The sequence below is a fragment of the Schistocerca piceifrons genome, chromosome X (genome assembly GCF_021461385.2).
Source record: "Schistocerca piceifrons isolate TAMUIC-IGC-003096 chromosome X, iqSchPice1.1, whole genome shotgun sequence".
Taxonomy (NCBI): domain Eukaryota; kingdom Metazoa; phylum Arthropoda; class Insecta; order Orthoptera; family Acrididae; genus Schistocerca; species Schistocerca piceifrons.
In genome coordinates this window covers 201,247,556-201,262,131 of record NC_060149.1, presented here as the reverse complement: position 1 = coordinate 201,262,131, position 14,576 = coordinate 201,247,556, and the positions used below count along the sequence as shown (strand labels likewise).

General features: G+C 41.3%; 1 protein-coding gene across 1 annotated transcript in view; it reads left to right on the top strand.

The window, feature by feature from the left end:
- Window positions 1–519: 519 nt before the first annotated feature.
- LOC124722248 (sodium-dependent transporter bedraggled) overlaps window positions 520–14,576 on the top strand; it is a 733,406-nt gene continuing 719,349 nt past the window's right edge. The window contains exon 1 of the mRNA XM_047247438.1: window positions 520–632. Coding sequence (XP_047103394.1) covers window positions 520–632 — 113 coding nt within the window. The remainder of the gene's footprint in view (window positions 633–14,576) is intronic.

Here is a 14,576-nt window from a genome sequence, read left to right as displayed (position 1 = left end):
CGACATCGTACCCAGAGCCCCAAATACATTACAAAGTGCAATTTCTGTATTTGTTCATGTGGCAAACTGCAAAATTATGCGCCGTTACGTGCTGTCCGAATACTTTTGCGACTGAGTGTAAGTGAGATTTCGCGTTGCGATTACGATGTGATGACAGATACGCGATCACTGACGAGACGTACAGAGGTGCGTGCGCAGTGAGGAGTCGACCGTGTAGCTATGGGTCGCGTAATTTGTCCGCCCGCATCCATCCTAACTAGAGGCACGAAGAAACAATGATACCGTCAAATAGATACTGTTGCAGATATAACACACAAAAGCATTCGTGGTCAGTTGTAGCCGAGCAGAGTAACAGCTAAGAAAAGAAACTGTAACCCTACAGCGACTGCTTCTTTGTAGCCAGATTCCTAGTCTTCGTGCTGTGTTTTGGTAGAAGAGGAGGACAAAGCGGGAGCGGTATGTGGCAGAGGCAGCCGTCAGGTCACGTAGCGCCGCAGCGCTGCTCGGAGCCGCCGCCAGATGGCAGCGCGGGCGGTGGCTGCGGCTCGGGCGGCCGCCGAGGCTTCAGTGTGCCGTGTGGCGGCTCTAACGGAACCTGTGGTCTCATGGACAGCCGCCTGCTGCTATTGCAAGTAAGTACCGCCGTTACCATGGCACTCGCGTGTCAACAGCTGCTCATATATCGATTCTTCACCACGCCGGACACGCTCCGCCAGTAGCTTCCGCGGACACGCTGCCACAGAGCTTCCCTGAAGAGAAAAGTCGCTGTTGTAGGAGGCACCTATACCTGTCAGGCGAGCTGCCAGAGTGCGTGCGTGTTTGTTTACGACTGGCGCGGGAGTGCTGGTGATCGAGTGTAAATGCTGTGGACTGCCCCCGAGATCCAGCAGCGTCCCCAGGTATTTGTCGCTGACTTCCCTTCCGGGTGCGCTCAGGCCGCTGCGACTTGACAGCGCTCAGTGTCAAAACTCGGTCTTCGCACCGGAGATGTTTGAAAACTATGTACCACCGCTTCTGCGCTCGCATAAAATCTAAAACTAACGTTTCAAATACTCTTGTGACAATCTTTCTCATCGTCAGCCTCAGCCTAAGGCTGGCTTTCCATGAAGGTGAATTTCGTTTTACTTGGTGATAGAATGCAGATGTTCCCCTGTCATTTGCTACAAGGCACTTTTAGCATGATGTTTTCGTGATACGCTGCCGTATTACCTCAGACCTTTGTCGTGTTTCTTATCAAAAAAGTGAAAAAATTGTATTATTCTCAACTATTGTAGGTCTGTCGTCCTCAGTGGCGTATAATATTACGGTATTAAGACTACAGATGAAAACACTTCCCAATTTTATTATCAAGTTCTGTCAGGCACTGACGGAAAATTCAGTAAATATTACGGAATGTCCATATTATTACTTCGGAACTGTCTTATCACAACAGAATGAAACAGTTTTTGTGCCATACTCGTTTCGCCTTTATTCTTTTCAAGGCATCTTCAGTGTTGATCTACATGCTGTGTTCTTGTTCATTTGTTATAGCCGTTCTTCTTTTGATGGTTGCCATTTGAAATTTCATGTTTTACAGTACGCATCATTAGGAACTGAACACACATTTTGCTGTAATGTTTCGGAAAGATAACGTCAAAGGGCGTGTTCAGTTCCTAATGCTGTGACGTGTAAAAAACGAAATTTCAGATAGCTAAAACTAAGAAACAAGAACACAACATGTAGATCAACATCCACAAAATCAGCCACGGAACGTGCCTTGAAAAGAATAAAGGCGAAGCGCTTATGGCACAATAATTGTTTTATTTAGTTGTAATTAGACGGTCCCAACGTAATAATTATCGACATATCGTGTATTATTTTATTCTTTATGGTTGGTCTTACAATTTAACTCTATTATTGTCGCCAAACACCGAATATATGTCATATTTGCGACAAATCGTTATTTTATTCAAGGTGCATTATGCATTTCCAGTCCTGGACGTTCATGTTTATTTACTTACATTTGTGTTTCGTCATTGCTTAAATGTAGTTTCAGTGGCCCGAAGATTACGTTATATTAGAATAGTAGTATTCCGTGGATCCCAAGGAGAGTGGTATCTGGGATGTGGAAAGAAGTTCAGATATACATTTGATTTTATGTAAATGAATTAGAGCTAAATGATCTTACGTTACTGTAGTCCAGTGCTGTTTATAATTATAAACCGAAGTGAAACAATAAATTCGTAAGTTTCTGTAAATATAGTCTGCAGAGGAGTAGAAGAAATTTCCTCAACAGAAAACTCCTCAATTCGCACTTAAACTCCACCACATTACCTATATCACACGAAAAGAAATGTAAACAATACAGAAAGAAATGTAAACAACACATTTTTAAAAATGACCTGTTTATTACCTTGGAGATGGAACATCTGCTTTATTATTCATGCTGGAGATGTATCGGAACAGTTCCATTACCAATGGCCATGATGTTCAAATCGAAGTCAAAACAAAACAGATGAATTCTTCATCTGTAATTTTGTACCAGAATCATGTCTACAGTACGAACAGTAAAACAGAACGTGCAGCTCAAAAGTAACAACCATATCGTCTTAAATAAATTTTTGTTGGCTGCGGGGTGTGGTATCTACAAAACATTCGTCAGCAGTTTAGTTACAGGACGACATAACAACCACAAATACAACTATTTCTCCGCGAAAGCCATGTTCTAGTTCTAGTAATGATCAGATAATTATATTCTCGTGTAGCTAAACTGTTTACGCGGAACGGTGCCAGAGATACCTCTATACAGTCATTAACGAAAACCTGTTGTAAACAGCTGAAGAAGGGTCGTGATGGCTCAAACAACATCTTGACATCGCTGTTTGTGACAATATTATTTTTGTTTCGTATATAATCTGCCATTTGAAACCCACTGCTGGATCAAGGCCTTCCTCCAGGCTTCCTCGCACATTATTCTTTATGAATATGCACACGCTGAGCCTGTGAGCTTCATTGTAATCCATCCGCTCTCACTTAGGCCGTCATCTCTGTGTTTTATTCTGTCTTTGAATGCCTGAAATACTTCCTCGGTCTATGTACCATCCATTCGTGTTGCTAAATCTCCTGCCCGTCTGCATCTCATTTTCATCACATTTCCACTCCAGATTTTGTTGCGTCCGTAATACCCAACACCCATGTTTCCGCTGCTACCTGTCTAACGCTCGGTTTCTGAAGCTTTAAAACTTAATGCCTCATCGCCATATATCCGTATTGTTAATACACAGACTGTAAACTTTCCATCCCAGTCAGATCGAAGCTTAACTCTCAAAACGTTATTTAGTTTAGTTTGCTTTAGGGAAAGGCTGCGTTCTGTGATTTTATTTACTTTACCAAAATATTCGAGGCTACTTTTACTATTACTCTGCTATCCATTCTATTATGTCTTCAGCTGTTACGAACACAAAGGGAACTGATTCTATGACTTCATTGTGAACTGTACAGATTTATTTAAGCTGTGTTTTTTTTATTATTAGTACTAAATTCTTAAAATTTCTCAGCAGGTTTGTTAATTATTTAAGTAGGTCGGATAAAAGTTTTGCGTAGTGACACGAGAATTATAATGAGTTGCAATATTATGTTGTCTATGTTATTTTATTCTTATTGCAGTTCATTTCCAGACTTGCTTTCAGACTCTATTAGTTGTTGAAGTTCATCTACGCCAGAGGCAAGCGGTGTAGAATTCCGCTGTGTTACGAAAGATCTTATTTGACCACTGTATAAGCCGGATGAGGGCAAAACCTACCATCATATACTAAAGCATTAGAACACGTTAGTAGTCACTAATTCCGCCGTGTAAGCTTAGGTAACTACTCCGAAGCGTAGATAGGTTTCGACTAGAGAATTACTGTTTTACCACTGACATTTTCTCCGTTACATAGATGCTGATGTGTACAATGACGTATAAGGAGAAGAACAATGGCATAAGCCGAGAGACTGTAGAAAAGTCATTGTTCGTCATCAACAAAAACATGTTAATTAATTTTCGAATGATATTTCAGCGTTTAAGATTCCTGCGTAGTGCAGAATGCAAGTATGCAATTGCAGCACGAGTCGGCATTGGTCTGTGAATCTCGTGCGTGATTCTTACAGAAATGTCTGACATTATAAACTGAAATACGTCTGCGGAATAAAAGGCAATTCGTATGCGAATAGCACGAGTAAAATTAAAAGGATACTTTTGTCTAAGAGGTTTTAAAATATTCTGTAGTTATCTGTGAAACACCTAGCAAATTAAGGCATTAGTATCACTGCACACAGGAAATTAGTAAGTAATAGCTTCGCCCCCACGCCATTTATAAAATGAGAGCACCTGGCGGTGTCAGGAGTACGTGCAGTTCGACATTCACTTTACAGTTCTGCGTGATCTTGGCGACCATTTTAGCTGATTACTGTTGTGTATATCACACAAAGTAGCAGCAGCCAATCACCTGAAATATCTCACATTTAATTAATTACTTCTGAGATACTTTTACAGAGTCATAGCTGTCACGTTAAAAGGTTCTATTACTTTTTCACACGTAAAACTTACGTGGCATAAAAACTGAGGTTTCTTCATCACCAAGCAAACTTTCTGCCTTTGTTGGATTGGATACTGGTGTAAATATTGCTGCTAAACGGTAGAATAAAGTAGTTTGGTTTTAGAAGTATAAAAGAATACGATTTGACATAAGAAAAACTATATAACGCCTGATAGGATTTTTATATCTTGAAGCTCGTCCCAACAGTAAAATGAATATTTATTACTTTCCTTTATATATAGTCCATCTTTGCAACTAGGTAGAACACTTGTGATGTAACCATATGCCCTTCGATCCTTTACTTTCGAAGCATTCTCAGTGTTCTGAAATACTCGACTGAAGTTAATAGATGATTATCTATGGTCTAAGACTGTATGTATTAATTTATGTATTAATTTATGTTTTGTATTTCAGAACACTGAAATGATAATGTATGGTCTAAGCACACAATAAATACCCGAAGTTTAATTCTGAAACTGATCTTTTTCGTGTTAACCTCGCTTTCTAGACTGTAAACAACTTCTGAACACGTTACCCGGCTTGTTGTATATCAGCAGTATCATTTACTGCCTTTTGCGATTCGGTAGTGCCCGAAACAGAATTTATGACATCTAACAAATCGGTACACGTGTGCGACAAACGCTAATTACAATTTATAAATGGACGATAGCACTAAAAGCGAAATATAAAAGATTTGCATTGCACAATATGTATTTTCCAATCATTTGGTACAGATTGCTTCGAAAATAAAATAAACAAATAGCGTGTATCTAACATTTAAGTCTTCTGGTTAGTACAGAGGAAGATGGATCTAAAACGAATCAAAATCAACGTCATTTTAGAGACTAAGGAACCAACAGAATACGACATGAAACTGCAATCATTATGAAGCTGAATAACCATTTCACTTACGACTGCTTCATAAGTAAACATGACAACATCTTGAATTTTGTAGAATTCTGTGTATACCCATAACTGCACTAGATTTTCCCTATCTGTACTTGAATTATCACCGGTCGAGATTCTTATTCAACTCAGAGGAGAGCTTGCTGCTATCACGAAAATTTCTGCTTGGCTGGTTATTTATTCAACTGGCATTTACCTATTAAAGCAAGCTTTACACTCATATATGTATTTGGATAGTTATCTGTATATTTACGATTGAAGACATGTTTTACTGTGACTATTACATCCTAAAGTACTAACAGAAATTTCCAATTGCCGAATGCAGATGTTTGCATACTTAAAAAACTGTCTTCTATGATACTAGCAATTTTGTTTGGAATTTCTGGAGTGTACTGATATGTTAAGGGTAAACGTGCAACAAATATGTGAACTTCAAGTGTAACCGAATTAGCAGTATTATAGTATAATAGATGACTGGGAAAAATTTGATTTGTAAAAATGTTTAAAAATTACCATATGATTGTATTCAGTCGGGTGCTAACTGTGTTACCAACATACGAATATCTTCTAAAAGTCAAAGACTGCAGGAAAGCTATATCTACAGACAGTAATTTATCCCCTTCGATCCAAGTGAGCTTAAGAATTTACTCGCAAGAAGAACTGAAAGTGTTAAAGGAGACTAAACGTCCGTATACTCGATGAAAGTCAAAAACAGACGACTGGTTACCTTTTTAGTTTCCTTCACACACTGCATTTGGTTTTCCAAGTTGCACGTGGGAATTAATGACTACGGAATCAAACTCCGTAGTGTACGTTCTTGACACCACAGTAGTTAGTTTCCTAAAGATGTTCCAAAGCAGAAATATCCAGAATACTTTTCACAGTGACACGTGTATATTCGTGTTTCTCGCGATATTTTTAGATTTGACAGCCACAGAGGTGAAGATGGTGGAAACGGTGAGAAAAATAGTTGGACTGCCTTGTTGGGAAACAAGAAGCAGCAGACACAGCGAGCGAGATGCTAGGTATGTGGCACACGTGACGTAACGTTTCTGGTTCGTGCTGCCAGGCAAGCAATACAGTATTGTGCCACCTGGAAAATATCGCTGACGTTTCTCTGCGGCCCTCCATTGCTTTTAGCGGCATCTACAGTTCCTGCAGACATTAATATTTATATTCATATTTGCTAGAGCCATCGCCCTATTTATTTTTTAAATTTACAGATTTTATTAATCGTTCATACCTTATGAGCAGCGCACTAGACAAAAAAAAAGTCTAAGTCAGGGTACTTGACACGAATAGTCTTTAGCCTTCATAATGACCTCAATTCTGCGAGGAAGAGGGTTCACAACTTTCTTCAGGTCTGCCATACGTACGCTACATTTCATAAGTTTTGGGACAAATAGAATAGTTTTGTATATTACTTTGAGAAATAACAGATAATTAAACATATTATGTTTGTTATTCCAACACACAGAATGATATCCACAAAGCAGTAAATTGGACATTTTACTTCATTTACTGACTCTCAAAATACAAATAATTTCATATTTATGTGAAATAACACAGATTTGCCTTCGCAAAAGTTATGGCACAAAGTGCAGAAATAAACCAAAAACTAGGAAATAATGAGGAATTAGTACGTTGTACTTCCACCGCGACGTTGTAATACTTGTCAGCCGTTTAGGCGTACTTTGTACAAGCTTCTGGAAGTACGAAATACTTAGATTTTCCCATTCTTCTTGGAGACGTCTCCTGACGTCTTGTTTGGACTGTATGGGAACTTTTCGCTTATTTCTTTCTCACGCATCCCATAAATTCTCTATGGGGTTCATGTCCGGACTTTGTGGAGTGGGATTGACAACGTTTGGACAGTTGTACAGGAGCCACAACCGTACAATATAGGCGGTATGTTTGGGTTCGTTGTCCTGATAAAATTTGAAACAGTCTCCAATTCCCATACTTTCTGCGCTCTTCTTCAAATTGTTCCTTAGAATCTGCAGGTACACACTTTTATCCATTGTTTCGTCAACCTGCTCACCCACTCCCTAGGCCGACATGTAACCCCAAACCAAAACAGGTCCCTGACATGTTTCTCTATCACTTATATATTTTTTTCTTCCAGCTGCCGCCAGACCATTAGTCGTCCATCCGGTCCTGACATGTTAAAATTCGATTCATCCGAAAAAATTTCTTGATTCCACCGCTCCATGTTCTTGTTTGTGTGTTCCCTTGCGAATAGCAGCCCCTCCTTCCTCTTGGCAAATGTGGTGTGAGGCTTCCTTCTTGCAGTCCACACATGGTAATTTTCTGTGTACAGTACTCGTCTGATTGTGCTAGGACTGGCCTTCTTCCCAAACCCTTCCTCAGCCTCAATGGCAATCCGTGTAGCTGTGATTCGTGGATCTTTCTTGGCCTTTTGTACTATTACCCTCTCTTCTCTCTTCACAAATACCCTTGGACGGCCTGTCTGTGGCAGATTTTCAGTCCTGTCTTCATATGTATATCGTCGGACGACGTTCCCTACAGTACTTTCCTTCATATTGAGAAACGTTGCTATTTCTCGGCATGTTCTTCCCTTTTCGTGATGGAATATTACTAACTACCTCTGTTCAAAAGTGCTGTTTTTACCTCTACGCACCATTGTATACAAACACAATTGCGTTTCCTTTGAACTCTCGACAGGTAATGACTGACATCCCAGGAAATAACGAATAACAGACATATGCCCACTGACACTGTTGCCAACATTCGTCCCAAAACTTTTGAAGTGCAGAGTTTCATTTCTCACAATAAGAAATGGGTCTCGTTCTGTTGTAAACAAGCAAGCATACGTGGTTGCACTTTTCATTACCCATACTTACATGTACAACTTACAGTCTTACATCTTTATTTCCGTATTAACCATCATAAATTCTTTCATATCCAGACATACTGTGCACAATGTTTGTCACAAAACTTACGAGACGCACTGTAGCTGTAGCCATTCATTGGCGATATCCCCTAGGGGCAAGAGCTACTAAATTGCTACGTTTCACCCGCTATTCCAAAATAGTTGCAGATATTTTCTATTGTATTAAGACCAGATGGCAGTCGAAGTGACATGGCGTGCCTGACTCTTCGTCAAACCAGAAATGTATACGCGGAGCCCTGTGAACACGGCTGTTATCTTCGAAGACGGGAGTGCCCAACGCAGTAATTCTGTTTCGACGTAACTGAGTCAAGTCTTGGAACCCGACACCCTAATATCATTTGCGTGCTGTTAACTTCGCAACGTCCAGCGGCGTTGCCGCACTGGTAACAACAGTTCCCACCAGATTACCGAAGTTAAGCGCTGTCGGACTTAGCATTTGGATGGGTCACCATCCGGTCTGCCGAGCGCTGTTGGCAAGCGGGGTGCACTCAGCCCTTGTGACGCAAGTTGAGGAAATACTTGAGTGAGAAGTAGCGGCTCCGGTGACGAAAACTGAAAACGACCGGGAGAGCTGCATGCTCACCCTATGCCCCTCCCCATCCGCATCTAGTGACGCTTGTAGGGTGAGAATGACGTATAGGCAGAGGATGACACGGCGGTCGGTCAGCTCCGTCACGGTCTTCCGAGACGGAGATTAGTTTACAGTCTAGTTTCGTTTTTAACTTCGCAATGTTCGCTCTGAAACTGGTCGAGATAGACCTTCATTCACTGACAACAGCAGTTTTTGGGGTTTGAAACCGATTGTCATTGATTGGGCGTTACACTTGCTCCCTGTCGGTTAGGATGTTTCTACAACCACTGTTCTTACATGTATACGAGTGATACACCATTCCTAGTACACGCGTTGAACAGTCCGCATAGATCCAAGACGAATCGGAAACTTTATTCACAGTGTGGCCATAGGCATTGTGTCACATCTCCACGTTGAGCCATACAAGCAACTAGCACATGCCATTACGGCTGAAATTACCGGCTGCTACCAGTTCTACAAAGCTCCAGAGGGCTCATTGTGCTTTTGTGAGAGCCAACTAATATTTTGTACCATAACATAGTGCTTTGTGCTTGTTACTGAATTACTGTTACAGCATATCATCTACAACACAATTACGCGTTTTATCAAAGCTGTTCGAAATATTTAGCACATGTTCTCGTTATCAAAATCTAATTATTCATTTTTTCGCCATTTTGTATGGGAACTTTAATATAACAAACGTGGCCTACATTATATCTATCGTCTGTGAGATACAATCCTGAAAGAGGTATATACTGAAACTAAACTGGAAAGTATGATGAAGTGTTTGGTTTAACCATTCGCATACATGAAGGCGAAAGAGGTATATACTGAAACTAAACTGGAAAGTATGATGAAGTGTTTGGTTTAACCATTCGCATACATGAAGGCGTATAAGCAAAAATATTGATCTACTGGTCTAAATAGATTTTTTGTTGTGATACGCGAACTTCTGCCGGGATATCGAATATTCAGATAACTTTCGGGAATAGAGCCTAGTAACGTCCTCGCCAAGCGGCAGTATTTCGACAGGTGAAGACTCCGTCGTGTTTAAGGCACAAATGCGACGAGAGATGGCCGTGCGTAGCAACTCGAACTCTCGCGCGCGGGACTGCCCCAACCAGGAACCAAAGGACGACGTATGCGAAAAGACGACACACCGCAAACAACTCAGGCAAAGATGACCAACGTCAGACTTTATCGATACCGTACCGTACCGGAACTGTGACAACCAACAGGGATCAGCTGGCGCTAACTCTCCCCATCTGTTGTTTCATCGGGAGAGAGCAGGATTCCAAGCAGAGCTTGGGCAGTAACCTCTATATCTATTTATAAAGTCACTTCCTAGATTAATTACAACTTCTTCATTAATAACAAAATCCCAGTAGCTGGAAGTGCTCGCCAGGATATTCCATGGAATATAAGAATGTAGAGATTCCAGCGTGCACGTGATATATTACATGGGACATAATAACATAGAGATTCTGTCATGCATCTCCAGTTACTGAGACACTGTCGATAAGAAAGTTGATGAGACCATATAAATAGGTACAGAGGTTTTTGCCTAAACTTCGCGTGGAAGCCTGCTGTGTCCCTAGTCAAGCGGCAGAACTACGGTGCAATGCGGCAATTTTCGCGGTAACAAGTCTTTGCCATAAGAGGAAAAGAGAAAGTACGTTACAGAAAAATACCAGGAACAATGAAGATCGAATCCCCTACCTTTGGATTTGTAATGTGGAACACAACACAGACACAAATTTGTATTCAGCGAACAGAGGGAAAAAAATAAAAATTGGCGCGAGGGAGGTTTGAACACGGGTCGCCCTTTTTGCATTACAACACCTTGACCACTTAACCACCACGTCATGGCTATTCCCGGCTGCTCTATGTTGCACATCTCGTACTTGGTTCACTGTTTCTATTTCGCTTTTTTCCACAGTTTATAACACTTTCTTCCTGTTTTCATACGCGATCTGTGTTCAGTTTTCGACGGGCTGTCCATTGGGCCCTCTTACCACTAAATCTGAGGGGAGTTTCCCTTGTAAGACACACCACAGGATAATACGTTGCCTCTGAGAGCGGTACTACCCATCTGAACTCAGAGTCAAGACACGCAGGAATGGCCCATTTAGCTGCTGCCGGGTGCGTAGCGGTCATGCCTACAGTAACGTGAGAGGATACGCGAAGCAGCTTACGGCATCATTCGAAGATAAAATTATACCATTGTATTTTCGCATTCTCTTTGATGTGTTGTGAACTGCGGAAAGTCAGTAAAGTCTCTTAGGGCAGACTGTATAAAGCGTTTCATCTAAGATTTGTACACAAAATGAACTCGGAACAAGCTCAACTTATAAATCTGTGTCACATAAACGTTAATTGCTGATTATATAACCGCGAACTGCGATCATCTTTGACTAGCAAAATTTTGCGGATCAAGTTACGTTCACTTGCAGTGATCTGTTGCCGTGGTTGCATCATGCTGAGCAAACAGCCGTACGCAATGGTCAGCAACAGTTTTTGTTAGAAATCAATTCGGCAGCGCCATATACTGGACAACGATAGGGGTGCGCTATCTACGAGTATAAAGTTGCGAACGATGTATTGTCACAGGCATTTTAAACTACATTTTGTGCTGCGTGTATGTCTTCTTGGTCCTTTCCTTTATGTTGTAAAATATTTTTAAACTTTTTGAAGTCACCGGTTATTCCTGTGTTTCGTGCATTCAAGTCAACGGCGAATTCTTTTGGTGCCTTTCCTTTACCGGCCCGAACAGTTTCTCCTCTTTATTTCTTTTTATTTATTTATTATTTGTTACATACATACTCAGCAAGTCACCGTATGGCGCATCGCCATAGTAGCCAATTCCCCTGCTCCCTCCATACGAGCCCAGATTTCTCTTATCTTCGTGGCCCTTACGCGAATTGTACGATGGTGGCAGCAGTCACGCTCAAATGCCGAGTCTCTAAATTTTCTCAATAGTGTTCAACTTCAGCAGCCCGACTTTGAATGCTTCTTTTAATTCGACGTGGTGGGGATCCCAAACGCTCGAGCAGACTCAAGAATGGGTCGGACTAATGTTCTATAGCGATCTCCTTTACAGATGAACCGCACTTTGCTAAAATTCTCCCAATAAACCGAAGTCGACCATTCCTCTTCCTACTTCTGTCTACGTGCTCGTTCCGTTTCATATCGCTTTGCAACGTTACGAGTCGAAATTAATACTACGAGACAGTATCAAGCAATACACAAAAGGTCAAATAAAACACTTTATCTGTGTCACTCACTTTTTATTTTTCTCCCAGGACGCGTTCCGAGAGTTCATACCCTCATCTTCAGGTGGAAAACGGAGGTATCTTGTTACATATGTACCAGCTGAATGCACCTAGTTGTTTGTTTGGTTTCATTTTGCTACAAAAAATACGGCAGGCACTTGTTTTTCGTCATGTGGCACTAAAATTACACATATGAAATGGTGACGGAGTTACTTAAAATCTGTTACAGCGTACAGAACTCTGTAGTTCGTCATAACTGAACATTTTTGACTTCTATTTTCACACAGAAACACGAACTACTGATATAAACACACCAAAGATTGTAGCGATGTAAAGCTGTGGTACTTTGTCTCAGATATCATTCTTAGCTAGTTTTATATATTTTATTTTTTGTTACTGTCATTTATTCTGCAATGTAATACTTCTAAAAACATGTAAAGAAAGAAAGAATGTATCTCTGATCCACAATGTAAACTAGCTAATAATAAACTCTGAGGCAAAGTACCATATCTTTGGTGCGTTTATATAAGTGGTTGTGTTTCTGTGTGAAAAAACAAGTGCCGGCCGCTGTGGCCGAGCGGTTCTAGGCGCTTCAGTCTGGAACCGCGTGACCGCTACGGTCACAGGTTCGAATTCTGTCTCGGGCATGGATGTGTGTGATGTCCTTAGGTTAGTTAGGTTTAAGTAGTTCTAAGTTCTAGGGGACTGATGACCTCAGATGTTACGTCCCATAGTGCTCAGAGCCATTCGAACCCTTTTGAAAAATCAAGTCAAGAATGTTCATTCATGATGAACTACAGCGTTCTATGCACCGGAACAGATCGTAGCTCCTTCAGCATTTCAAGTGTGTTATCTTACTGCCATATGACGATAACAAGTGCCTGTTGCATGGTTCAAATGGCTCTGAGCACTGTGGGACTTATCTTCTGAGGTCATCAGTCCCCTAGAACTTTGAACTACTTAAACCTAACTAACCTAAGGACATCACACACACCCATGCTCGGGGCAGGATTCGAACTTGCGACCGTAGCGGTCGCGCGGTTCCAAACTGTAGCGCCTAGAACCGCTCGGCCACCCCCACCGGCAGTGCCTGTTATACTTTTTGTAAGAGAATGAAACCAAAACAGACATCTAGCTTCGTCCAGCTGGTACACATGTAACAAGATATCGCTGATTTCCACCAGAAGATGAGATTATAAACTCTCGAAAGGCGTCGTGGGAGAAAAATAAAGAAGTGTCTGACAGATAAATTGTTTTATTTGAACTTTTATTGTGAAAACAGTCGTAGTTTCATTAAAAAACCGGTCGAACATAGACAGCATAAGATTATCAAGCAGCACACTACTAATTCTATATTCAAACATAGCGGGATTGTTTTTCCTACTTATCTCCATCAACTTAACAGTTTTAAACATATGTGTCAAGTTCCAATTACACTTCATATTAAAATGTTGTCTAAATAATCTTACAGCTTCCTACAGCCACTCGAAGACGACACCTCCACGTACACCATGACGCCATCAGCAAACATCCGCAGATTGCTGCTCACGCTGTCCGTCAGATCATTAATGCATATACCTAATACGAGGGATCATATCACACTTCCCTTTGGCACTCCTGAAGATACCCTTGCTTCTGATAACCAGACGACGAAGAGGACAACGTACTGAGTTCTATTAGTTCTTTCAACATTTCAGCTCAGTCAGTTATATATGAGTTCTATTACTTACGTTTTTGACCCACTCACAAATCTTGGAACTTGTTCCGTAAGGTCGAGCCTTCGTTAACAGTCTGCAGTGCGGCACAGTGTCAAACGCTATCCGGAAATCTGGGAATATGGAATCTGCCTGTTGCCCTTCATCCATTGCCCGCATGATATCGTATGAGAAAAGGGCATGCTGAGTGTCGCACGCGCGATGCTTTCCAAATTCGTACCGGTTTGTGAACAGAAGCTCTCCCAAATCAGGGAATTTTATTACACTGGAGGGCCAAAGAAACTGGTACAAGCATGCGTATTCAAATACAGGGATATACAAACAGGTAGATTTTCGCGCTGCGGTCGGTAGCGCCAAAAAGTGTTTGGTGCAGTTCTTAGATTGGTTACTGACGCTACAATAGCAGGTTATCAAGATTTAAGCGAGTTCGAACGTGGTGTTATAGTCGGCGCACGAGCGATGGGACACACCATCTCCGAGGTAGCGATGAAGTGGGGATTTTCCCGTGCGACTATTTCACGAGTGTACTGTGAATATCAAGAATCGGGTAAAACATCAAATCTCCGACATCGCTGCAGCCGGGAAAAGATCCTGCAACAATGGAACTAACGACGACTGAAGAGAATTGTTCAACGTGGCAGA